The sequence below is a fragment of the Heloderma suspectum genome, chromosome 14, assembly GCF_057233095.1.
Source record: "Heloderma suspectum isolate Gila_16-S chromosome 14, 16-S_ref, whole genome shotgun sequence".
NCBI classification, from domain to species: Eukaryota; Metazoa; Chordata; class Lepidosauria; order Squamata; family Helodermatidae; genus Heloderma; species Heloderma suspectum.
In genome coordinates this window covers 4,265,418-4,291,601 of record NC_139471.1, presented here as the reverse complement: position 1 = coordinate 4,291,601, position 26,184 = coordinate 4,265,418, and the positions used below count along the sequence as shown (strand labels likewise).

Below are 26,184 nucleotides of genomic sequence, written 5' to 3'. Positions count from 1 at the left end.
AATCGAAAGCTGCGCCTGGGCGGCGGCTCAGAGCGTGCGCGGCCTGTCCGCGTTCGGGCGCTGCGGAGGCGTCCCGCCGCGCGCCGCTTGTCTGCCGCCGCCCGCGGCGGGCGCTGCGCGCAACGGGCTCCCGGCGCAGAAGCGCCCGCGCCCCACCGCTGGCCCCCTCGGCCCGGCGGGCCCCGGCCTTCGCTCATCGCGGCGCCGCGGCACCTGCTGGGCTCCGGTTAACCCGGAGCGCGGGCGCTGCGCTCCTCCGCCCGCCCGGCCAGCGCGGAGCCGGCCTCGCTCCCGCCGGACTCCGCCGAGCCCGTCCCGCGGAAGGCCTCTCCAGCCCCGGGGCTTGGCGAAGCGCCTCTCCCTGCGGAGCGGGGCGGCGAGGGCGCGGCTTGGGGGCGGGGGAGCCTTTGGACCCCCGCCCCGTCGCCGGGGCCGGCCAGCAGGGGGCGCGGGCCCTCGTGGGGAGGGGCGTCTGGAGGCGTCCGGGCGGCTGCGCCGGATCGGCCGGCCGAGTCGGCTCGAGGCGCGCGGGGAAGGCGGGCGGCGCGCGTCCTGCCCAGCGGCCCCCAGCAGGTGAGGGCGCCCCGGCGATCTGGCGTGCCAGCCCTCCGCCGGGGCCGGCCGTCCAGGCGCCCTCGGAGACGCGGCTCCGCGGCGCTCCCCGGGAGGCGACCCGGCCGCTCCGGCGGAGCGCACCGCGGCTGCGTCGCTTTGCCGCGGCTCGGCTGGGCGGGCTTCTTCTGGGCGCTCCTTCCTGGGTTTGGCGGCACCGACGTTGCCCGTTCTCCGAGAACGTCGCAGGAGCGGCGTGCGCATTTTTACTACTACTACCACCACCACCACCACCACCACCACCACCGATAATAACAATGATGATGATAATTTAGCGGGCACATTGGAAACTGGTCTCTACTGAGTCAGACGCTCGGTCCATCTAGCCCAGTCTTGTCAACACTGACTGGTGGCCAACTCTGGGGTTCCCCAAATGGCCCTGCCCCTGCCCCCTTTCCTCCAGCCACCAACGGTTTGGTGGTTCCCCGGGTTTTGTGCAGCCCCCCCCCCCCATTCTAAAAGGTTGAAATGCCTCTTTGGAGGCTTCCTTACCGGCGAGAAAAGGTTCAAGTGCGGATATGTGGGTGTTTGGGGGGTGCTTGCCCTTTTCTCCCTTCGGCCCCACCCATCTCTGGAATGTGGCCCCCGAGAGCATCTTTGGAGGGCTGAGAGAAGTTCCACACCCCTGCTCTTGGGTTTCAAGCAGGTGTTTTTCCAGCCTTTCCGGGAGGTGCGGGGGGCGGGGGAGAATCAAACCTGGCACCTTCTGTGTGTGTGGAGCAGGGGCTCTACCACTGAGCGATGGCTGCTCCTAATGAACACAAAAAGCTGCCTAATACTGAGTCAGACCCTGGGCCTATCTAGCCCGGTACTGTCGACACTGACTGGCAGCAGCAGCTCTCCAGGGCTTCAAGCAGGATTCTTTCCTAGCCTTCCCTGCAGACGCTGCCAGAAATCAAACCCCGGACTTTCTGCATGCAAAGCAAGGGCTGTGCCCATGAGCTACAGCTCTTCCCCTGATGGGGTGGGGTGGGGTGGGATGGGGTGGGGTGGGGGCAATTCTCCTTTAGGAAAAGGAAGAGCTGCCATCTCTGAAAGCCATGCTGGGCTCTTAATCATTTAGAACCTCATTACTCCAGGTGTAAAGAGTTCCCTGAAGCAACTGAGTAGAGTTGGGAAATCAAGACAAGCCCATAATTAGAAAAGCCTCCAAGAGCCTTGCGGCATCTTGAGGCTTAACGCATTCATCACGTCCAGAGGGCTAGGTGTGTTTGGCTTTTGCAGCAAAAACAACAAACAGTCTTTGTGGCATCTTTAGGGCGCAATCCTATTCAGATAGCTGGCCGCCTCTGAACTCAGAGGTGAACTCCTATCCAACGCAGGGCAGGAGAAGCACAGAGGGAATCATTCCCTCCACAGTCCTCCTGCCCTGCATTTTTGGATAGACAGCTGATTGCAGCTGTCTAGCCACAGGAGGACAGAGCAGGGGAGGAGGCGGCTGTACAACATATTGTCATACAGGCCTTTCCGCCCTCCTGGCCCCAGAATGCCCCCAGACGCCCCCTTTTCAGCCACTCCGCACTCCTCTTGCGAGCGAGGAGCACGGGGCTGTGCAGAAGTGGGAGGAAAGTTGGTTCCCAGAAAACCAGATATCCTATGGCCATCTAGCCGCTGTCTAGAGGCCATAGGATTGCTCCCTCCAAGACTAATTTATTCTGGCATGAGCTTTTGCAGATACTATGCACTTCATCAGATGCGTGAAGAGTTAATCTCAAATTGGCAGATTTATATACGGATGCTGGGGTGGGGGTGGGGGGAGAGATGTCAACTGAGTTATCAGAGGAAATTGAAATGCAAAAAGTACGGACAGTGCTAATTACTTTAACAGTTGCCCTTCAGAAAACACTGTTGGGTGACAACACAGACATCATTGCTCTGGTGAGCTGATTAACATATGTAATGTGATGTTTTGATTCCAACCACAGGAGATAGAGTTGAATCTCCTGATGAATTGTACTTCAGTGCTGATATTGCAATATCTGTCAACAGATATCAACAATTTGATACCTGTCTTTGAAATCCCTTTGTTCAAGAATGGCCACATTAAGGTCATTGGTCTTGGGACATTTATTATGACAGAAGCTTTCATAGACTATAGTCCATCAGATGTACAAAGTGCTATTATCTTCAGTTTGCCTGTACATACACACATGTGTGTGTGCGCGTGCATGCGCACACACGAGTGCAGAAGCAGGTCAGAGGAGAGCTAAACAGGTGGGCCTGAGTGAAATGGAATGTAAATGAAGTATAAATCTGCCTCCCTCAACCTCCAGATGTATTTAACTGCAAATCCCATCATCCCCAGGCACTGGCCCACCTGGCTGGAGGTAATGTGGGTTGTAGTCCAGGGCACCAGGTTGCAAGGAGGCTGATATAGACTGCGATAGTTACATGAAAGCGTAACAATTTCTGGAGGTTGGGCAGGTTAGTCTGTCGCACCAAAAACAACAAAGGCACGTGTGGCGTGTTCAAGATGAACACGGTTATACCGGCAGAAGCTAGAAGCTTTCATGGACTGCAGCCCACGTCATCAGATGCATGAAGCATTATGGAGAGTCTCAGGTTTATATACGGTATATATGGTTGGTGGGGTGGTGGTGGTAAGAATGGTAAACAGTGGGATAAGAAGGAAATTAAATGCCGAAAGTACAGACAATGACAATCACGTTATTAACAGTGGCCATTCACTGTGCAGTTGTTGTTTTTATTTTACTTATTAGTAATACTTATACACTGCTGAATATAATAAACTCCATAATGGCGCAATCCTATCAATTGCGCCCTTGGTGATTGGAAGCCCCCTGAACTCGGAGGTGTCCAACCATCCAGTGTAGGGTGGGAGGAGCGACAGAGGTGATCTTTGCCTCCTGTCCTACTGCGCTGCAGATTTTGCTAGACAGACCTTTTAGTCCGTCTAGCGAGGGTGCTTCAGAGGGGGAGAGAAGGAGGCTGGAGGAGGCTCAGGATAATGCGTATCCTGGCCTCTCCAGTTTCCTCCCACCCTGCCCACCGGAATTCCCCCTTTCCTCCTCCTCCAAGGTCGCTTTTCCAACCTCAGAGAGCAACCAGCATGGTTTCTGCACCAGCTGCAAGGAGACGGTGGAGGAGGATTGGAGCTCCAACTCTCCATTCTGAGGTTGGAGTGCTCTTTCTGAACTCGGAAGGGGGGATCCGAATCCAAAAAATCCTTTATCTCTACTGAAAGCAATTACCAGAATTAGGAAGCAATCCTATGGTCTCTAGTCAGTGTGCCATAGGATATGTGGGTTTCCGGGAACCAACCTTCCCCCCCTTCCACGTGGCTTTGCAGGCGGTGCAGAACCGCCCCGCGCACCACGCTCGGAAGAGGAGCACAGAGCGGCCAAAATGGGGCATTCCGGTGGGCGTTCCAGGGTGGGGAAGGCGGAAATGTCCGTATGACGCACCCTATGTGTTGTCCGGCAGCCGCCTCCCCTGCACTGCCTTCCCGCGGCTAAACAGCAGTAATCGGCTGTCTAGCTGCAAATGCAGGGCAGGAGAAACGTGGAGGGAATGATCCGCTCCATGCTTCTCCTGCCCTGCATAGGATAGGCGGCCGCCTATCCCCATAGGATTGCGCCCTAAATGTGTTAGTCTTCAAGGTGCCACAAGATTTCTTTGTTATTAACACTGAAGGCTGCAGTCCAAAACGCAGATATGAGGTCATCAACCTCACCGAACTTATTGGTACCTAGCTCTGTGCAAGCATGTACAGAACAGCACTGTAGACAAATTTTTCAACAAGAATTTCAGATTTGCATTTTATACCCCTTGAGTTCCTCTATGGAGAAACTAAAAATCCTTTGTTTGCTCTGAGTTTGGATTTGACTGGGATGCCCAGCTGCCATAAAGAAATACTCCTCCCATTTGTGACTTTTTCCTGTTTGTTTAACAGGATGCAATTAATGGCTTTGTCTCCCCCCCCCCCACTGGTTACTTATGATTTGTATCTAGATTTTTTTCTATTGGGTTCTTTATTTATTTTATTTATTTATTATTGCATTTATATCCCACCTTTATTCCTCTTGCAAGGAACCCAAGGCGGCTTACGTTATCCTCCTCCTCTCCATTTTATCCTCACAACAACAACCCTGTGAGGTGGGTTGGGCTGAGAGTGTGTGACTGGCCCAAAGTCACCCAGTGAGCTTCCATGGCCGAGTGGGGACTAGAACCCAGATCTCCCAGCTCCCAGTCCAACGCTCTTGCCACTCTTTCATGTTTCAGCATGCCTGGTTGCCCTGTTTTTACTTTCCATTATCTCGCCCTTGATTAACAGTTAGCTTATATTTCTGTGAATATTTCTACAGCTCATGAGGACTAGCAACCTGGGAGATTTGGTGGTTAGAAAAGTACCGCGTTCACAGCTAGAATGGTTCTATGAATGGGAAAACTGCCAATTTATGTTGGAGTTGCTCCTGTGTGGGCTGCACGTTCCTAGAACACAAAGAGAATAAATCTTGCTAATTAGCTTTGGAAAAGCTAAAATATAATTAGGAGACGGGGCCGAGGTTAATGGCAAGTTGCTTGTGTTTTTGGCTGGTAGAAGCTTTGTATGCTTGTTTATTTGCTCCTGTTCGGAAATGTCCTTACTTTGTTTAGAGGTTCTCCCTTTGCACAACCTCTCCTTTGATTTAATCTTTGCCTCTTCTGCATTATCTTCCCCTCACTGCTAGGATAGCTTGGGATTTTTATTTTGAAAGTTTCTTACTCGAGAAACATTTCTGGGAACATTCTGGGGAAAAGTCGAGACAAAATTTAAGTACTCCTAATATCCAATTAATTTGAATGGCCCACTGTCCCATTGAAATTGGTAGAACTTAAAGGGCTAAACTTCTATTTTCCCTCTCCCCTTATCTTTCTCCTCCTTCTTCTTCTTCTTCTTCTCCTCCTCCTCCTCCTCCTCCTCCTCCTCCTTTCCCCTCCATTTTACCTTCCTCCCCCTTTTGTTTTGTAATTAAAAGTTTGTTTCTGATTTTTCAGGCTTTTTTTTAATAAGGAGTTTCAATACAATTCCCTGATTTCTCCCCACAACTCTCCCAACACGTTTTTTGTATATGTTGTGTGAGGGGGTCTGTATAATACATTTATTAGATTGTAATCTTGCCTTTCCTTCAAGGAACACAAGAGGACCACCTCCCCACCACTTCTGTTTTAACCGCACAACAACCCTGTGAGGCAGGTTAGGCTGAAGCACAAAGAACAGAGAAAAGAGCTTCCTAGCTGAGTTGGGATTCGAACTTGGGTCTCCCCAGTCTGATACCCTCACCGCTACACCACACTGTCTCTAGTAGAGTGACGAATTATGATATTGTGCCTGGGAGGTTAAAAAGGTCTCAAAGAGGTGTGTCGGTTGGCTTATCCCAGTAGGCAGTCTACATCGCGTTTTATGCCAGTTTCACTGAAATAGCTCCCAGCAAAGAATCCTGGGGGTTGTGGTTTCTCTGTTAGTGTTCCCTCCTCCTTCCCATCACAGAACTAGAGGGAATGCCCATTAAATGAGTTTCAGCGTGTGCTTTGGGTAGGATCTGATCCATTCTCCATTTCTCTTTAAGAAGGAAAAGTGGAGTGATGAATGGTTTCATCCTTGTTTCTTTGCTGCCATTGTTTGAATTTACTATCACTGTCCTTTGGGAGCGGGTGGCGTTGTTATGGCTGAGCCCCAAATCTATTTCCCTGGGCCCCAAATCTATTCCCCAACCGTGCTTTTGCCAGGTTTTAGAGGATCCTTGGGCATGACACCGCCAAGGAACACCTTCATTGAGTCTGCCTTCTCACCGCCATTGTCACCAGCTGCTCTTGTCCTCCTCCTCTATCTCATCACTGCTACCCCCTGCTTGCTTGAGAGCCAGGGAGCCCACAGCGTCTCCTGCTCCTCCTCCTCACCACCGCCGCTGTCTGGGCCGGAGCAAGAGGCAGGTGAGCAAGCAGGTTGCAGTGGAGAAGAGGGGGAGCAAGTCCAAGGGGCCCTGGTCACCAGGCCCCTGCTGGGGCATGGGTCCTCAGCAGCTGCCCGACCATGCTGAGCCTTGGCACCGGCCCTACCCCAGAGTGCTGTGTCCATGCCAATGGAAGGCTCCTTTCTTAGCTTGCCACAAGGGGGCAATTCTCAAGAGGGATTGCAACTGGGGAGGGAAGATTTAACCTCCTACTCCCCCCGTGCTGGAACCCCCAAATCCCCCTACATTGTAATTAAGCTCCTTAAATAATCTTCCATCAGCGTCAAATGAGAATTTATTTCTGAGCTTGCGGGGGAGGGTCTCAGTTGGGAGGCATTAGCCTTCCCCTTTTTCCATGCTGTGACCCCCCAACACAAAAATCCCACCACATAGCAATTCAGCTTAGAATAAAATCTTCCATTGGTGCCAGTGGACACTATCTGTCTATGCTTAATTGCACGGATGCAAGACAGGGCCTTCTCAGTGGCAGCTCCCTGGCTGTGGAACTCCCTGCCGAGGGAGGCTAGGTTTGCTCCCTCTCTGCTGTCTTTCTGCCCGCAGGCAAATACCTTTTTATTCAAGCTTTGGTGTGTAAGCAAGTCTGTTGGCTTGGCTGTTCTTTTTATTCTGTTAGTGTTGGGCTTTTAGTTGTGATTTGGTGCGTTTGTTTTATTATTGTTTTGATCAAGCTTCCTTTATGGTTGTAAGCCACCTGGAGTCCCATTTTTCTTGGTAGAAAGGCGGGGTACAAATCAATAAATAAATGCAGTCTGGGCAACTTTCCTCCAGGAGGGAAAGGGAGAAAACCTTGGAGAGGATAAGAGAATGCCAGTTAGGTGCAATTGAAGAGGATTTCGGATGACCAGAATTGGTGGGTGCAAATGAACTAAACTATTTGTTTGATTTGAGATTATTTGGATGCAAACTTCAGTGGCTGTCGTCTCCTGTGAAATTTAAAGAAATCCTAATCATGATTTCTAAATTTGCATATGCTGTTTTTATGGCAATTTGTGTCCTGGGAGCTTGATCCCCAAGCACCGCTGGGAGCAGGGAAATTGTGTGTGTGTTGGGGGGAGAAGAACAGTATGAATTTGACCCTAAATCTCACACCCCAGTAATTCCTTCTAAAATATCCTTTTGCAAACTGGCCTGTTCTTTGTTCTGCTTTTGCATGCTGGGCAAACAGAGCTCCCTGAATTTGTCCTGCCCTGCGTTAATATTTAGCTCAAATGTTTGAGGCTCGGCAATTGTTTTTCTGCAGCCGAAATCTTTGATTTTTCCCGCTCTGGGCCTTTGGCTGAATTCCCCGTCTTCTTAGTCATCGGGCGAGAACTTCCTCCATCCAGGATATTCAATGGGAGCGACTGTGTCTGATTTCCGGTTCTTCTCAGCTGAACCTTTTTGAGGGGCGTGAATTCTTCACAGATTTCCTGGCTAGGCTGCTTTTGCGCCCCAGTTTTCTTTCTTCCTTTTCTGAGACATGAAGCCCAAAGCAAGTGGAGCCTGCCAGAAAATGCTGCAGCATGGAACGCTCCAATTCAAGATGCCGGCCAGCCCTTTGCCAGGGTACTCCGTTCTGGGGGTCTCCAACAAGACATCTCTCTTGGTGCCGGCGGGGCTCCCTGCCATTCCCGGTTTTAATTTTATTTCTAAGGTTTTCTTTTACTTAAACACATTGACTGGGAGGCTATGCTGCAAAACGAAGTGCGTCCCTCCAGCGCCATTTTTATTTGGGTTCAACAAAGTGGGTTTTGTGTTTTGGAACTCAGACCTCTACCTCAGACTTAAGTTCTTGGATTAGTGACTTTTTTCTTTTGGTCTCACCAGTTTGCCTCCTGGGGAATAAATGTTTTGTGACTGGCCATGGCAGCCATTTTACGGGTGAGCCACCATGGCAGCCATTTTGCGAGTGCACCCACGACACTCCCTCAAAATTCCACCTGCCCCCAAAGGTTGAGAACCCCGGCCATGATTTTCTGATCCCCCCCCCGAGTCACTTAGCATTCCATATCCACTGAGCACACTCAATCCTCATGGGGCTGTTTGGGGGGGGGGGTGTTATTTTTTCTACAGATGTTTTGTACTCCTACAAAACTTGGGTTTCCTGCCAGCCGGCTGATTCTTCCCCCCTGCATATGGATGGTGCCGTTTTGGCCCCACAAGGATCCACATATGCAGAATATGTCTGCTGTCAGTATGCAGGATGGGTATCTTTATTACGCCTGTCAGTCATATTCCCAGGGGGGCTTACAAACAGCATTCAGTGGAGGCTGGGGGCTCCGATGTCAGTGGGCTGGTGAATCCACTCCGGGTGTCAGTCAGAACTCTAAAGGAGCTCTCCAAGGTGCACCTGGATTGGAATGGTTCTGAATGAAACCTGGAGCGGATTCACTGGCCCACTGACAATATCATTAAAGAGTTTGGGGAATCTTGTTCAGCGAAAAGATGGCTAAAGGGGCGTGGGGCCTGGACAGGATGAACTTCCTGTTAGTAGAGTCTGTTGAACCTCAGGACCATGGGCCAAATCCAGCCTGCTTGGGCTTCCCAACCCAGCCTTCCATAGTTCCCCTGATGGTTATGCCCCCTTTCTCCTGGCTGCCGCAGTTCAGTTTCTGCAGATCTGAACTGATCGCTTGCGGAGGGGCTTTCAAAATTTCACCCAAGGCTGCCAGCTGCCCACTCCGGTTTAGAGACAGCAGGAGGGAGCGATCCCCGGGATGCAGCAACACCAGCAAGTGCCACAGACACATTTTTAATAAGACAAAAATGGGGGCAGTGATTCACCAGGTGTAACACTTTTCTCCAGGGTCTCTAAAGAGACTCGCAGCAAAGGCCTTGTACAGGGACAATGAACATATATCATTTTAATTCCTTAATTAAAAACAATAATAATGCACATGTAATAATTTTACATGCATAACAATACACTTATCGCCAAAAGAATAAAACAGAGCACAGCCCTCCCAAATTTCTGTCTTTCAGCTTGAGTCCACAACAAAAATATAAATAAAACTTCTCTCTGAAGCTTGCTTTTTCTGCTGGCCAGAGAAAGAAAACAGTCTCTGCTCAGTTCACTCCAGCTGTGCAGCAATCTTCTCAAAATGGGTCCAGCAACACAGGAACAACTTTGTAAACAGCCCTTTATACAGTATAAAAGAACATAACAAACAACAAACTCTTAGTGTTTGTAAAAAAAATCATGCCACTTAAAAAAAAATCAAAAGGAAACCTCCCTCAAGGGTTCAGGATCTTACAGGGAGCAGAAAGCCAACTTCTTCCACACTGCATTTTGGTAACCGAGTAAAATGGTGGCCACTCCTTTACTGAGCATTTGCAGGAATATTCCCACTCAGAATTCTTAAAGAGAAATATACCAGTGGGTTATACAGGTACCAAAAAATTAGGGTCTTGCCAGAGATAGTTGGATCTGGTGTGCTACTGTACGAGGAACTTAAAAAGAAAATCTTATGGCCTTCAGTCCTGCTGAACTAAGGTGCTTTCGTTTGATCCCCATTATCAGAGTGTTTCGTGTGGTGTTCTTCACGCTTCCCAGCACGGTGGTGACGTCTACGTGTCTGCCCGTCCTATATAACAGGGGTGTTGAACTTCTTGGAGCTTGAGGGCCGCATTCCATTTTGGAGATGCTCTCGGGGGACTGCGTTCCCGTGGTGGGCAGCAGGGGCAGGGCCAAAATGGGGCAGGGCCAAAAATGCCAGCATATTATAGCTGAAAGCTCTTCCTGCCAGTAACTCGGGCCTTGTTTTAAAGTTTTGTTTGTACTCCTGCAAATCTTGGGTTCCTCTGAGCACGTCGATGCCTTCCTCTTGCTTCTCAGTGGCCCCATTTTGGTTCCATTTGCATCGGCCCACATCACTTGAGTTTGCCATTAAGAGGGAGTGATAACCTCTTCTGGGTTTCTTATCCAGTGACAAACAGCAAAAAACGAGTGGCACAAAGACTGCTTTTGCTCCCTGGCGGATTTATACAACGTGGATCACCCTCTCTTCTGAATTGGACCGGTTGTAGGGCAGCTGCCTCCAGCAGTGGAACAATAAGGTGGACTTCATGGATCTGGAGGTCCAGCAGAAACTGGAGAATGAGAAGGAGCGCATTCGCCAGGCCATTCAGAAGGAGCTGAAAATCAAGGAAGGGGCCGAAAACCTGCGCCGGGTGACCACTGACAAAAAGAACCTGGTACACGTGGAGAACATCCTGAAATCGTCCAGCCGCAAACTGGAGCAGCTGCACTGGGAGCTCTGGGAACTCAATGCCCGAATTGTGGCCATGGAGACAGAGGGCGGCAAGGCAGGTGAGGCTTTAAACTGAAACATTTGCCTCTCGCAAAACAGGGCAAAATCCCCCCCCCCCCCATACAGGTCCCAGAGCCTGGTCTGAAGGCACCTGAGGCAGGCACCGTGCTGAAGCTAAGCAGGTCTGGGTCTGGTCAGTGGTGGAGGGGAGATCCCCTGGGAACCACATGCAGCCACCTTGAGTTCCATGATGGAAGAACGGTGGGGTATAAATAAATACAGTTCCCAGAATTCCTTGCAGGGGGAAGGCATGACGACAGTGGGATTGGTTTATAATCCGGTTAACATTACAGCGCAAATGCATCCTTGCCACCAGGGCTGAGTGGAAGCTGCAGAGCAGGGGTGTTGAACCTCTTTCAGCCTGAGGGCTGCATTCCATTTCAAGGAAGCTCTTGGGGGCTGCATTCTGGGGTAGGCGGGGCCAGAGGCAAAAGTGGGCAGGGCCAAAACACCAGCGTATTTTGGGTTTGAGCGCTTACTGCCAGTAACTCAGCCTTAGGGGAGGCATTTCCAGAGAGCTTCAGCTATTGGGCGGTATAGAAATGAAATAAATACATAAATATAAATTTCAGCCTCTGAGAATGCGGAATAAACTGCATTAAAGCTGGGGAAAGGCCCAGTGAAAGGTGATGGGGGCAAAGTGAAAGGTGTGTGGTCAGATTTGCAACCTGGGTGGGCTGGATTTGCCTTCCGGGTGGCCTGGATTTGGCCCCCAAGCCTGAGTTCTGCACCCCTGCTCCAGAGGCAGCATACGTCTGCATACCGGCTTCCGGGGGACAAATGGAGGAGGGATCGTTCCTTGGCTCACTGCTTGTGGCTTCCCAGAGGTATCAAGTTGGAACTGTGGGCAAAGGGATTCTGGAACAGGCGGCCCCTTCACCTGCTCCCACAGGGCTGCCCTTCTGTCATTATAGATGGTGGTGCATTGCCTGAGCCCCACCTGCGGGAAAAGAACTCGAACCCGGTGCTGAGGAGGATTGAGGCACTGAAGAAACAGCTTCACATCGAGACGAAGGTGAAACAGGGAGCGGAGAACATGATCCAGATGTATTCCAACACGGCAAAGGTGAGCTTGGGAAAGGCCCCCCAGGAGGGAGAGCTTGCATTGAATCACAAATATTCCCAAGATCTCTACAACGGTTTTGTTTAAAGGCAGGCTTTTGCTCGTTTTTAGCTGGGATGTGATCTTGTTTCTGCCCTTTAGACCAGGTCCGCCAATCAGTGCCTTTTGAGATGTTGATCTGCCCGCCCGCCTGCCCACTATAAACGTTAGAGTTGACAAGATTGGGGTAAAATAGAAATTTTACCCACAGAAAAAGAATCTGTTCTTTTCAAATGTTTTAATTGTTTTAATTATGGGGTGTGTTTTTTTTATCTTGTTGTTCACCGCTCCAAAATCTTTGATGTGGAGTGGTATATAAATATTGCAAATAAATAAAATCGATGCATTGAAAGAAGAAGCCAGTCTCCATTGCATCCGGGGGTGGAGTGGGGGGGATAGACATTACTTTAAAGATGTATCTGCTTTTTAATTTTTGTTTTACTCTAGAGTAGGTGCATTGGACCTGATATGGATCAAGACCCTAGTGTCGGGAGTAGGGGGCTTTAACCCTTCCCTGCCACAGGGGACTTAATCCAGATCACCTCCACCCTCCCCACGTCTGCACTTTGTGTTGCAAAATAGTGATCCATAAAGCGAATGGATCAACATTTTGGAATAGAAATTGCAGGCCTGCTCCTTCTGATCCGGATCAGGTCCATAGTGGGGAGGGGAAGGGTTAAAGGCCCATTATTGCTGCTGTTGCCGTTATTATCATTGTTGCTGCTGCTGGTTTTATTGTTGTTTTTATTGCTATTTTATTGTGTTTACGTTTTTATTGCTTTTCATATTTTAACTGTTTTTATGCATTTTATTGTTGTAAGCCGCCTTTGGAGGGCTTCTGCCTTAAAAGGCAGCCACGAAATATTTTAATAAATACATAATTAAATAAATTACTAGATCTAGATTGAGGGCCCTGTGCTTACTCTAGAGTAAAAATGTGGCGGGGGGAGATGTAGCTGCCATGCCTGGATTTAAAGGAATGTCTATTTTGGCCTTGAGAATGGAAGCCGGGGCAGAGGAATGCAAAGGAAAGTTGTTGGTCCCCGCACTTGCAGGAGCTGTGGGGGGAAATGAACTTTCCCAGAAACAATCTGTTGTTCCCTGTTGTACTGCAAAGTATTTTGGGGTGGCTGGTCTGGAATGGGCAATGAAGAGCCATTCGCTTGACCAAAGACCTGCTGCTGGTGGAGATGAAAACGGCTGCAACTGGTTTGTTGATACGGATCGACAATCTTGGACTCCCCTTGGGGGCGAGGCGATGGCGATGGTCATGGTGAGCTCCTGCACTTCAGACTCGATCGCGATACTACTGAGGCTCAGATCCTGTTCTTGAGTCCTCTGCATAATTGGGCCCCCCTCCCGCCCTCCCCGCCCTCCCCCTCTCTGCTTCCCAGGAACGGAAGCTGCTGGCCGCAGCTCAGCAGATGCTCCAGGACAGCAAGACCAAGATCGAGTTGATCCGCATGCAAATCGTGAAGGTGTCTCAATCCATAGGTGGCAGAGGTGATGCAGGGGACCCGCCAGGTATGGGTTGCTGTGGCATGGGCTGGGCCACGGGTCAGAGGTGTGCGAAATGATGCCTGGTGTGGAGAAAGCGGAGAGGGAGACACTTTCCTCCCTCTCTCATAATGCTAGAATCCAGCGGGGTCATCCCATGAAGCTGATGGGTGGGAGATTCAGCACAGGTCAAAGGAGGGACTTCGTCACACCGCGCGGGGTCAAACTATGGAATTCACTACCACAAGACGTAGTGATGGCCACCAACTTGGATGGCTTTAAAAGGAGGTTAGAAAAATTCCTGGAGGAGGAGGCTAACAATGGCTACTAGTCCTGATGGCTATGTGCTGCCTCCAGTGTCAGAGGCAGTATGCCTCTGCACCAGTCGCTGGGGAACATGGGCGGGAGGGTGCAGTTGCACTGCTGTCCTGCTTGTGGGTTCCTGGCCGACAGCTGGTTGGCAACTGTGTGAACAGAATGCTGCACCAGATGGACCCTCGGTCTGATCCAACGGGGCTCTCCTTACATTCTTACGGGCCAAGCTGTGCACGTAAGAAATTGGAATTCTCCAGTCAAATTCCATGATGAGGGAGCACAGGGAAAGGAGTCTGATGAGTATGCATTTCAATCAATTTGCAGATACGTCATTCCTTTGCAGAATTGTTTTTATTTCTGCTAGTCATGAGAAACAGCAAAGCACAACCGTTGATGTAGCTGACTCAGGCCTTGCTGGGGTCCCAGTCTGGCCCTCCAGGATTCCCTGGAGAGCCACGCCCCCTTCCCACGCCCACACTCCTTCCTTCCAACCACCCTTTGGTGGTTTCCCAGCTTTGGTGCATCCTCCCCCAACCCATTTGAAAAAATGCCCCTCTCCTAAGGCTGAGTCGCCAGCAGCAAGTGCTTTAAGCTCAAATAGGCTGGTATTTTGGGCCATGCCACTTTTGCCCTTGGCCCCGCCCACCCCTGGCATGCAGCCCCCGAGAGCTTCTCCAAAGTGGAATCTGGCCCACAGGTTCACCACCCCTGCAATAAGGCCTGGGAATGTGCTTTTTTACTGAAATAAAAACTCAAGCAAGATTCTGAGGGTGCTGAATAAGATGTCCCAGTGGGGAACTCAGTGGGGAACTCCACCCTCCCACAGTTTGTTTGCGAAGCTGCAGGCGGTCCACTATAAGACCATTCCCCCCTCCCGCCCCCCGCGATTCAAGTGTGCCATCTCCTCCGTAGGAAACGGAGGCCCGATCAGTCTCTTGGACCTCCGCCTCGAAGAGCTGCGGCATCGCCTGCACATCGAAGCCGCGGTGGCCGAAGGGGCCAAGAACGTGGTGAAACTGCTTGGCAGCCGACGGCTGCAGGACAGGAGAATGTTGGCTGAGGTAGGCAGGAGGGCCAGGGCACCAGCAGCGGGTCTCTACGGCCAGGGTGGGCCATTTAAGGTAGTCCTGCCTAGGCCTCGCCCTCGTAGTGATGAAGCGCCAGGACTTTTTTTTATTAGCAGGCTCACTGCCGCCTTGCTCAACGTTGTTCTTAGATACGCGCTGTCTCTGTCTGTTTGCGTGGTTCGATGCCAATGGTTTTTAAACCCTGTATCCTGTACTTGTAATGGTCTTCAATCTTCGTAAACCTCCCAAAGGGCTTCAGCTATGGCCCAGGATAGAAATGTAAGAAATGATCATAATAGTGGTAATCGTCCTCATCATCTGCCAGCCCCATCAGACTTCTGTGTTTCCTCTGAGCTCAGCTGCAACTCCCACCATAGCTGGGAGGACATGAGGTTCCCCGGCAACCAGATGTCACTCGCTGTTGTCATGCAAAGTATTTTGGGGCGGTTCCGGCTCGAATGGGCAATTCAGACCCCTTCGCTTTACCAGAGACCTGCTCCCGCTAGAGATGAAAACAGCTAGAATTGGTTTGTTGGCTCTGATATGAAATGCTTCTCTGTGGTGCTGGGAAAAGAATCCCCTGGTTCCGTGTATGTGACGGGCCAAGCTGCAGTGGTGTAGCGGAACCAGGGCTCGCAGGGACGCAGCGCGGGACTTTTTTCTTAGTAGGGACGCTGATGTCCTCTGCCACCCCGCTCAGACTTCCCCGTTCCCTCTGAGTTTAGCTGCGATCCTCACTGTAGCTGTGGGGGGAATTAATTTTCCAAGCAACGACATACTGTTCCACGTTGCAATACAAAGTATTTTCGGTTTCGAATGGGCATGCTGTTTAAATTTATTTTATCTGTACGCTGCCCTGAGATCTTAGTGATATAGGGCGGGATACACACTTATTTATTGATTTGTTACATTTCTATACTGCCCGATAGCCGAAGCTCTCAAATGTTTTCAATAAATAAATAAATAATAAAACGAAGGCCCCCTTCGCTTTACCAAAGACCTGCTTCTGGTGGAGATGAAAATGGCTAGGACTGGTTTGTTGATCCGGATCAACCCAGCTGCCTGCAGTTTTCAGCCTCTCCATGGGGAGCGTGATTGGAGACTGTCATGCTGAGTGCCTGTATTTACCCCTGCGCCACTGCAGAAGATGGGTGCCAAGATTAGTGTTTAATGGTTTAGTATGCTTTTGGCTCTTTAAATTATTTATTGTTTTATACTGTTCAAATTGATTTTATCTGTACGCTGCCCTGAGATCTTAACCGTACAGGGCGGCATGCAAATGTTTTGAATAGAGTAAATAAATAAACTCCCATAATCCCGAGCCAGCTGAGCCGATGGTCATGGATGATGAGCGATGTAGTCCAAGACATCTGGCAGGCACCAGGTTGGAGGAAGCTGAATTAGAGCGAAATTAGAGCAACAGTGCAGAACCCCTTTCAGCCAGAAGGCCGAATTCCATAGCGGAGGACCTCTTGGGGGCCACATTCCAGTGGTGGGTGTGGCCAAAGGCAAAACAGGGCGGGGCTAAGCTACCAAAACTACCAGCCTGTTTAAGCTTGAAGCTCTTACTGCCTGTAAGGAAGCCTTAAGAGAGGCATTTCGATCTTTGGGAATGGGGAAAAGACTGCACAGAAACCAGGAAACCACCGGTGGTCCGGTGGGAATGGGGTGGGGCCAGGAAGGGGGCGTGGCCCTTTGGGGACCCCTGGAGGGCCATACTTGGCCCATGGGCCTGAATTTCTGCACTTGTGGTTCAGGCCTTCCCTCGGACCAAGCATCTTCCCTTCTTGTGTTACAGGCGCAGGCCTGCCTTCAAGAATCCTCGCAGAAGGTTGACTTGCTCCGGCTCTCCCTCGAAGACCTTCTTGGCCAGCTCTCCCCCGGTCACCCGAAGCGGGCACTCGTCAAGCAGGAGATAGTGAAGACTTTCTCTCTGGGTGCGCGGCCTGGGAGTGGGCCGCCGCTCACCTCTTGGATCAAGCCCACAGCTCTTACAGGTAACCTTGACTTAGCTCAGTTTAGGCTTAGTGCCTGTACCGAAGGGTGCAGCCGCCTGGGTTCCACAAATTGCCCCACCCCCTTTCCCCCAACTACCAATGATTTGGTGGTTTCCTGGCATTTGTGCAGTTTCCCACCACCCCTGCATTAAGAAAAGTTGAAAGGCCCTCCTCGTTTGCCCACCAGTGAGAGCAGTCAGGTGAGCGACCGTGCATGAGAGGGCCTTCTCTGCAGGGGCCCCACCAGTGGAGGCTGGTGGCTCTGATTTCTGTGGGGCTGTGAATCCGTCCTGGGTTTCAGTCAGAACCAGCCAGAACTCTGGTAGAGGGCTCAGCACCTTGGATAGCTCCTTTAGAATTCTGGCTGGTTCTGACTGAAACCCAGAATGGATTCACAGCCTCACTGAAATTGGAGCCACCAGCCTCCACAACCCTGGAATAATTTGCCATTGGGAATCCATCCTGCTCCATCGTTCCGGGCTTTTTAGAAGGCCATGATTTTACTCTGACTGTCTCCTCATATCATTGCTGCTTTTGTTGCTGTGTTGATTTGCCGAGTTTTGTTGCTGGTTATATGGCGGTTTTATTGTGTGCTTAGTGTCTTTATTGTGTTTTTATTGCTCTGAATATCCTACCGGTTTTATGGGTTTTATCGCTGCAAACTGCCCAGTAAAGGTAGCCAAGAAATATTTTTAAAAAATAAATATTTATTTATGCCTCTCCTAAGGCATGGCTACTGGCAGGAAGACCTCTGAGCTACAATAGGCTGGTAGGTTTTGTATCCCTCCTAGTTCTTCTGGAACGTGGCCCCCGAGGGCTTCTCTGGAATGGAATGCGGCCCTCAAGTTGAAAGCAGTTCTGCGCCCTTGTGCTAGCTGGAGAGCTGGGCTCTCGTACCGAATTATTCTGTATGCTTTGCTGAAAAGTTTCCCTGCTTGTGTTTCCTCTCCTTCTCTGATGATGTCAACCCTCCTCAGGCATGCTGGAAGTGCGGTTGATAGGCTGTCAGGATCTCCTGGAAAGGGTCCCCGGCCGTTCCCGAGTGGCCAGTGCAACGCCCTTCTATGGAAGCCCCGGCGACTTGAAGCCCTTGACCCAAACGTGGGTTGGCGTCAGCGTTCACAGCCGTGGCGCTGCCGGGAAACACTTCCGGAATGCGGAACTGTGCAGTGAGTGGCAGGATCGGCTGTTGGGTTCCTTGTTCGAGGTGTTTTGGGAGTTGGGGAGATGAATCATCGTCATAATTACCTCACGATCGATCAATAGATAGATATTACATTTCTTAATGCCCATTTGCTAAAGCTCTCTGGGCTGTATACAAGACAACAACAACAATAGTACTAATAAATTTAGTTAGTTATTACAAATCTATACTGCCCAATAGCCGAAGCTCTCTGGGTGGTTCACAACAAATCATTATTAATGTTGCGGTTGTTGTTATTATCCTTAGAGATCTTACGATATCACATGGTTTATTAGTAGTTTACATAAACAGATAATAAATAAATGCATTATTGTTATCATTGTAATATACATTTCTTAAATGCCTTTCTAAAAAAAAAAAAGACTCAATGTGACTCCCAGAAGAATTGTGGGATGGGTGTTTTCCAGTGTCTTTTTCCTCCTCCTCCTCCTCTTCTTTCTTCTTCTTTGTACGTTTGTATCCTACCTTTTCCCCTCTTGCTGTGTAGCTTACAAACTCCTCCTCCTCCTCTCTATTTTATCCTCACAACAACCCTGTGAGGTAGGTTATGCTGAGAGCCAGGGACCAGGCCAAACTCACTGGGCCGCTTTGCACGACCCGACAGCCCATTGTGAGCTAATTTACCCTTGAGGAGCCTAAAACAAACCGTGGATTATGCACGGGTTGTTCAACCCTCAAATCTCCCCACCAGCCGGCTTCGCGTGTCACGCCGAGCCATGGCAACCCCTGGTCGGGGCATGCCTATTCGTAATGGTGGCCGGCACATGCCACGGCTCCTCAAAGGCAAAATTAACCCACGACGGACTGTCATCTCCTGAGAACCAGGTCACACAGTAAGCTTCATGGCCAAGTGGGGATTAGAACCTGGGTCTCCCAGCCCAACACTCTAACCAGCACGCCACACTGGCAGACCCTGATGTAGGCCATAAGTGGGATGCATCAGCTGGCACTGCTGGAGGATAGAATTTCTGGTGGGCTTTGTTGCATCATGCCTTACTCTACCTGGGGTATTTCAGGTCCTTAGGGGATTGATCGTGGGGGGTCTCCCCCATCAGTGTCTGAGTATGTACCCTGGCCCTTGCAAGATCTACGGTGTCGCCTGCCTTTTCTCCCATGGTGCAGGTGAAGTCCTTGCCGTGCTCAAAGTAGACAACAAGGTGGTTGGCCAGACGAACTGGGGACCCATCCGAAGCCACTCCTGGGACCAAACGTTTATCGTCGAATTGGATCGGGTAAGTGTGTGTGTCTTTCTAGGATCCTAGAACCGTGGACTCTTTGATCTCCTTTTCACAAAAAACAGCGGTACGTTTTGAAGTGCAGTTGCTCCTCATGACAATCCCCGGAACCACGTCCCCAAGGAGAGTCCAAAAATTACAGGCAGATCCAGATCATCAAACTAGTTCTAGTAGTTTTCATCTCCACCAGGAGCAGATCTTTGGTAAAGCTAATGGAACTTAGGGCGCAGTCCTCGCATGTTGAGACAGAGAAAAGTCCTGCAACTCCCAGCATTCCCCCTCTGGCATTGCGCCCTTCACTGTCGATTCAAGACGGTGCTGCCCACAAAATACTTTGCATTACAACAAGGAACGTTGCATTGTTGCTGGGGACTGAAAATTCCAGGGACTGTAAGGATTGCAGCAAAGCTCCGAGAGAACAGGGAAGTCCAAGAGAGGGTGAGGGATGATGTCGGCGTCCCAGCTAAAACAAAGAGCGCCATTGCTGCGGCATCTTGAGAGCATGTCGTGGGCGCTCTCAGAAGATGGCTGCCTCAGACGCAGCTCATAAAATGGCTGCTGTCAAGCCATGCATGGTACATCAGCATTGGCCCTGTTGACAACATGGGAAGAATAAAACGCAAAAGTGACATCGAAAGACTTAATTGCATTCATGCTGATGGCAGCTTGAAGAGTCGCAGTAAAGAGTTGGCAAACTGCAGAACTTCTAACGCTGAAATCGTGGTATACGGAGCTGTGGCAAACAGCCATGGCAGAAAATGGATGTCCTAACTGAAACTAGCCAAAGGCAAAACATCTGCCTTGTATAAGATATGGCAGGATTTAATTTTAGATACTAATGAGGGACATACCCAGCGGTATTTGTCAAAGCTCTTCCTTAGGCTATGGAAAAGAAACTAAATGCAATCTGTTATGGTGAAGAACTATAAAGCAAAACTTCCAGCAGCCTATAGATTCCACCTATATCTTGATATGTAAGGTAAAGGGAAAAATACACACCAAAGTTAAATGTACTACTCTCTATCAATAAGTAGGATTAAATCCAATGTGTATCTATCTATCTATTTTTCTGTTGGCTTGTATAATCTTGTTTCGGAAAACTAATACAATATTTTTTTTAAAATACAAATAAAATAAAATAAAATAGCTGCTGTGGTGGGCGTGGCTGTTCAAAGAACCCTTGTACCTCAGAAAGCAAATGCTGGGGGTAAACAGCAAAGCCGCTGGTCTGAGAATCCAAGTGCGAGGCAGAGAACCGCTCTTTGGAGCCCAAATTAAGTTGGCACTGGCGGGTGCCGGGAGAGGTGTCTGTGGGGACGTAGTTACCCTTGGGCAAGATGTTGGACACCCCAGGCATAAAAGCTCTAATATTCTTCCGGTCCCTTTCTTTGCAGTCCCGAGAGCTAGAAATTTCCATTTATTGGCACGACTGGCGAGGGCTGTGTGCGGTAAAGTTCCTCCGCCTGGACGATTTCCTCGATAACGAACGCCACAGCATACACATCTCCCTTGAACCCCAAGGGATGCTCTTTGCTGAGGTAATCGTTCTATTTATTTTTTTAAACTAGCAAACACATCTGGCTTCGCAAGGGATGGAGTAGCCCTTTGTTGGATACAGGAAAGGCGTCAAGCAAAGCTATGCAGCTGTTGGAGTTGGACGCACTGATTGCGTCCATCCCATCTGGGTTTAAGCCATGTCCTGTTGGCACCTCTTGGCACGGCCTGTACTATGGTGAACACCTATAGCCAACCCCAGTAAAATGGCTCTGTCCTTAACCACTAACAAACAACCAAACAAAATAGGCTTGGGACTGTGTGTCTGTCCCGAAATGAACCGACCCATATACTACGTTCAGCATCTAAGGTCCTCCTCCAGGTCCCTCCTCTGAGGGAAGCTCGGAAGGCAGCACGAGGGAGAGGGCCTTCTCGCTGGTGGCTCCCCATCTGTGGAACAAGCTCCCCGATAAGGCCCGCCTGATACCAACACTGTTATCGTTTCAGCGCCAGGTTAAGGCCCATCTCTTTTCCCAGGCATTTGGCAGCACATTATGAGTTTTTAATTGGTCCAGGATGTGTCTTTAGTTATGACTGACTGTTGAAAGTTGTTTTTAGTTATATGTGGTTTGTGTATATTGTCTGCGTGCTTTTATGTAAATGGCTTTTAAAGTCTGTGTACTGTATTTGAATGTTTTAACTTGTGTAAACCGCCTCTGGAGCGGTATAGAAATGTTATATGGGGCGGTATAGAAATGTTAATAAGAATAAGAATTATGCATGTTAAAAGTATATCAAAATTTTAATATAAATACTGATATTTGTGTGAAATATCATGACTAACCCATAGATCTACTCTAAGTAGGACTAACATTGGACACTGCCCAAAGTTTTGATGAGCAGTCCAGCAATAGATCACATGTACATAGTTGCAACGCTGATTTCCAAATCAAAAAGTCTGCACAAATATACTATGCCTGTGTCCCAAACTCATTTTGCCCAACTGGTCCTCATCAGTGGGAAAAATAGAAACAGTAATTGCAGCCCTTGCTAAAACAACATTTCCATGATGTTAAACTTTCGACATGGAAGCTGTAAAGCAAAATTAACAAATTTAGAAATACCTGGGATTATATTCCTTGCTCAAATAATCAAATCAGTGTAAACTAATAAAAAATAAATGTAACAGTAAATATTTTCTATACAAACTCTGTAAACCTCGTCACGCGGGTGGTAGCTGAATGCAGAAAATGGGGAGAAGTGTGCTCCTTCCTAAATTCCGAAACATGTAGAGAAATCAAACAACCTTGTATTAATTTACAGGAATCTGGTGTATCCAACATGTAACCACACCACAATAAAACCACCAGGTTAAGAGCAACCCACTAGCGAAAAAGACTGGTGCTTGCTTCCCAAAGATGATGAGTTCCTTTTGTCTGCAGCAGCTGCTTACCACAAAGAAATAAACAGGACTGTGGTTTAGAAGAGTTTGGAGAGCGCAGCAGGGGCTCGGGACTGGTGCTTAGGGTCGGCCAAGGGCCCACACCCCAGGCCTGACAAGAGCCCCCTGGAGTTGCCCACTGACATCTTCTGACCCGCAGAGCGGCTAGTGTGGGGCAATTGTTGTGAACCGCCCAGAGAGCTTGGTTGTTGGGTGGCATGGAAATGTAAGAAACAAACCAGCATGAATAAAATTCAGCCCCCCGTCTCAGTATGGTTCTGCACCCCCTGTTCTGTGGTGAGTGGCAGCTGCACTTTGGAGTTTTAGACAGGGGTCTTTTCCAGCTTTACCTGGAAACACCAAAGATGAAACCAAGACTGTCTGGATACAAAGCATGTACTCTCCCTTGCCTGTGAGCTCCGCCACTGGTGTTTCCCCCAAGGAGATCTGCCATTTTGAAGGAGTCATCTTTCTTCCCCCACACCCTTCTTCTGCAGGTAACTTTCAGCAACCCTGTCCTGGAGACGCGGTCCAAGCTGCAGCGGCAGAAACGCATTTTCCCCAAACAAAAAGGTAAGGGAGCTGGGAGCAGAGAACCACGCCGACAGGGAATCCTGTGCATCAATGGTTTACGTTCCTGAGGGGGGCATCACAGCATCTTTCCCCCCTTCTTTGCAAGACTGAACAGCTGCTTTACAACGAAGACCACAACGAAGCCAGCGCTTCCTCGGAACCGTATTGTGGGCCCCTCAATGAGAAGCGCCCACAATGGCGGAGAAGCTTCTCTCGGGAAATGGCTTCTTGGCCCACTTGCAATCGCCCCCTGCAATGTGCACTGGCACGGGAGTTTTGAGAGCACCAGGTGTCCCCAACGTGGCATTTGCGGGGACCGATGTGCCTGCAGATGCCTCTCTTGGGGCCCGCCAGGCTCCCTGCCTCTCCTGAGTTTTATTTTATTTCTTCAGATTTTTTTTTAATGTCAACAAAAATTAACTGGGAGGCTGGCAAAGTGCCTCCCTCCAGCACCATTTTGATTTGGGCTTCAAAGAGTGCCTTTGTGCTTTGGAGCTCAAACCCTAGCTCTGCCTCGGACTTCGGTTCTGGGACAAGTTTTCTTTTAACACTGGCTCCCGGTGTTGTGGTGGTGGTGGTGATGATGATATTTCTTCGACATCTTTCTCAAAAAAAGACTCTCAGCAACTTACAACAAAACCAAAGCATGCAAAATGTAAAAGAGCTGCAGCAATTACCCACTAAACTGCCACCCCATAAAAGCCAGTGCGGTGTAGTGGCTAGGGTGTTGGACTGGGGAGACCCGGGTTCTAGTCCCCGCTCGGCCATGAAGCTCACTGGGTGACTTTGGGCCAGTCTCTGGCTCTCAGCCCAACCCACCTCGCAGGGTTGTTGTAAGAATAAAATGGAGAATTAGGAGGACTGTGTTGGGCTCCTTGGAAGAGGGAAAAAGATGGGATATAAATGTAATAAATAACTCAATAAAACAGCTAAAATGGCAGTGACACCCATAAACCATTTGACTGATGCATTAAAGAGCCCGTGTTTAAAAAGCCTCCGCAGCTGCTGAGGTTTGGTTTTCTGCAGGGAAAGAGTTCCTCCGTGCCTCTCAGATGAATATCAACGTTGCGGCCTGGGGGCGCCTGATGCTGAGCCTCCTGCCCCCCTGCAGCTCCCTGAACACGTTGAGCCCCCCGCTTCGGGTTTCCATGTGTGCAGACAACAGCCCTGCGGCCCCTTCCCAGAGTCAACTTGATTCTGGGGCTACAGGGGCCAGGTAAGCCACGTGTATATTGTGTTATAAGTGCCAGCATGCTGGGTTGATTACTGTGTTGTCCCCCCCCCCCCCGCCCTTCCTTTAGCATGATATGCAAATCTGGTGGGGGGTATAGAACTAAAATAGCCATAAGACATTTCCTGGTGGAAAGAAAAGAAAGGTATGCCTGCCTAATGGAGCATGGTGGGGGGCTACTGAGGAAAGGGCCTTTTCAGTGGTGGCACCTCTGTTGTAGAATGCCCTGCCCAGAGAGGCTTGCCTGGGGCCTACGCTGCGGTCTTTTCAGTGCCAGGCAAAGTCCTTTTTCTTTTCCCTGGCTTTTTAAGTCCTTCAATTTTGCTTTTAGATGCATTATTTCTTGTGTCTTTAGGTCTTGACCCTGCTGCTGGCTTTTTGTCTGGTTTGATTCTGTTTGAAATTTTAAAAGCAGGTTTTGTGCTCTGTTGTCTCATGTTATGCTTTTTTAGGATTTAAATTGTTGGGAACCGCCCAGAGAGCTTTGGCTAGTGGGTGGTATAGAAATATAAATAAGAATATGTAATAATTACTGTCACTAACTAATAAGGATTACTGATAACAATAACTGACAACAGTAACTGACAACAATAACCGATAATAACTAATTGATAATAACTAATTCATAACAATAACTGATAACTAATTGATAATAACTAATTCATAACAATAACTGACAGTAATAACTGGTAATAATTAATGGATAATAACTCATTGATAATAACTAATTCATAACAATAACTGACAATGATAACTAATACTAATTGATTGATAATAACTAACTGATAATAACTAATCTACAATGATACCTGACAACAGTAACTGACAACGATAACTGATAATAACTGATAATAATGATAACTGATAATGATAATTGATAATAACTAGTTACGACAACTAATTGCGATAACTAATTCATAATGATAACTAATAATAATTGACAGTGGTAACTGACAACGGTAACTGATAATAACTAACTGATAACAATAACTGATAATGATAGCTGATAATAACTAATTACAATAACTAACTACCATAACTAATTGATAATCACTGATAATTATTAACAGTGATTATTAGTAATTAGTAATAATTGATAACAAGAGGAGCAGAGACACAGAGGCCTGCGTATCTAGGAACACAGGAAGTTGCTTTATGTGGTCCGTTGGTCCACTTAGAATAGTACCGGCTCTTTGCCTGCGGTTCGCCAGGGTTCCAAGCAAGGCCCTTTTCCAGCCCTCCCTGGAGCCGCCGGCCGCTGAGCTCTTGGGCTCTCTGCGTGCAAAGCAGGGTTCTGCCACCGAGCTCCGATCCCCCTCCCCACATATTTCTTGCCCTGTATCCAACATGCGATGTCTGCCAGAAGAACTTAAGAGAGAAAGACCGTTTCTAAAAAGACGTTTCCCCAAATGCAGCAACTTCCCAGCAGTTAAGCTGAGCTTTGACGCCGAGCCCCCTCCCAAGCCGCCCCGCCTCTTTCTCGAGTCTTCTCCCAAAAAGCCGCCGCGGACTCCTGTGGACCCTGGGGTAAGGTTCCAGGGGGCGGCATGGTGTCGTATCTGGGGTCTCCAAGGTGGCGGCCGGGGCATCTTCTGTGGGACTTCAACAGCCCCGCTTGTCATCATGAGATCTCCCCTCTCTCCCTTTTTCCACTTTTAGAATCCAGAAAGGCTGCACGTAGATGAACGGACTCATAGCTCACAAGAGGCGAGCCAGGATGCTGCCAGGTGAGTAGCAAATTAGGAGAGGTGAGCGGAACTATTGGGTTCATCTTCATCAACTTCATCCTTTTAAACAGTGCTGTGCAGTATTCAAAAGTGTTTCACGTTACCTTGTTGGCATCCTTACACCAGGGGAACCCAGCCTTCCTGGATCGGAGGGCACATTTGGAATTTTGATAGCGTGTTGTGGGTGCTCTCACAAAATGGCTGCCATTGGGGTGGGGCTTGCCCATTCATAAAATGGCTCCCCCTTTCATAAAAGGCCCTCTCTCGTGCATTGCCCTCTTAATTGCTCTCAGCGGTGGGCAAGTGAGAAGGACCTCTCTTGCTGAGCTCACAGTACCGGCCAGCTGTTACAGGCGAAGGCGGTCCTTCAAGTAACTCGGAGTGAAACCTTCCTGATCTGAGATGCCCAAATCCAGAGGCAGGCA

The 26,184-nt window shown here is 49.3% G+C and overlaps 1 protein-coding gene across 1 annotated transcript in view; it reads left to right on the top strand.

The window, feature by feature from the left end:
* Positions 1-231: 231 nt before the first annotated feature.
* The window catches only part of PKN3 (protein kinase N3), a gene marked incomplete at its 5' end in the record, with an annotated part of 40,151 nt that continues 14,198 nt past the window's right edge, over positions 232-26,184 (top strand). The window contains 13 exons of the mRNA XM_084821289.1: positions 232-573; positions 10,593-10,875; positions 11,791-11,942; positions 13,373-13,502; positions 14,703-14,851; positions 16,656-16,854; positions 17,832-18,023; positions 19,181-19,290; positions 20,688-20,831; positions 22,726-22,801; positions 23,795-24,017; positions 25,448-25,559; positions 25,692-25,759. Of these exons, the coding sequence (XP_084677415.1) occupies positions 232-573; positions 10,593-10,875; positions 11,791-11,942; positions 13,373-13,502; positions 14,703-14,851; positions 16,656-16,854; positions 17,832-18,023; positions 19,181-19,290; positions 20,688-20,831; positions 22,726-22,801; positions 23,795-24,017; positions 25,448-25,559; positions 25,692-25,759 (2,180 nt within the window). The remainder of the gene's footprint in view (positions 574-10,592; positions 10,876-11,790; positions 11,943-13,372; positions 13,503-14,702; positions 14,852-16,655; positions 16,855-17,831; positions 18,024-19,180; positions 19,291-20,687; positions 20,832-22,725; positions 22,802-23,794; positions 24,018-25,447; positions 25,560-25,691; positions 25,760-26,184) is intronic.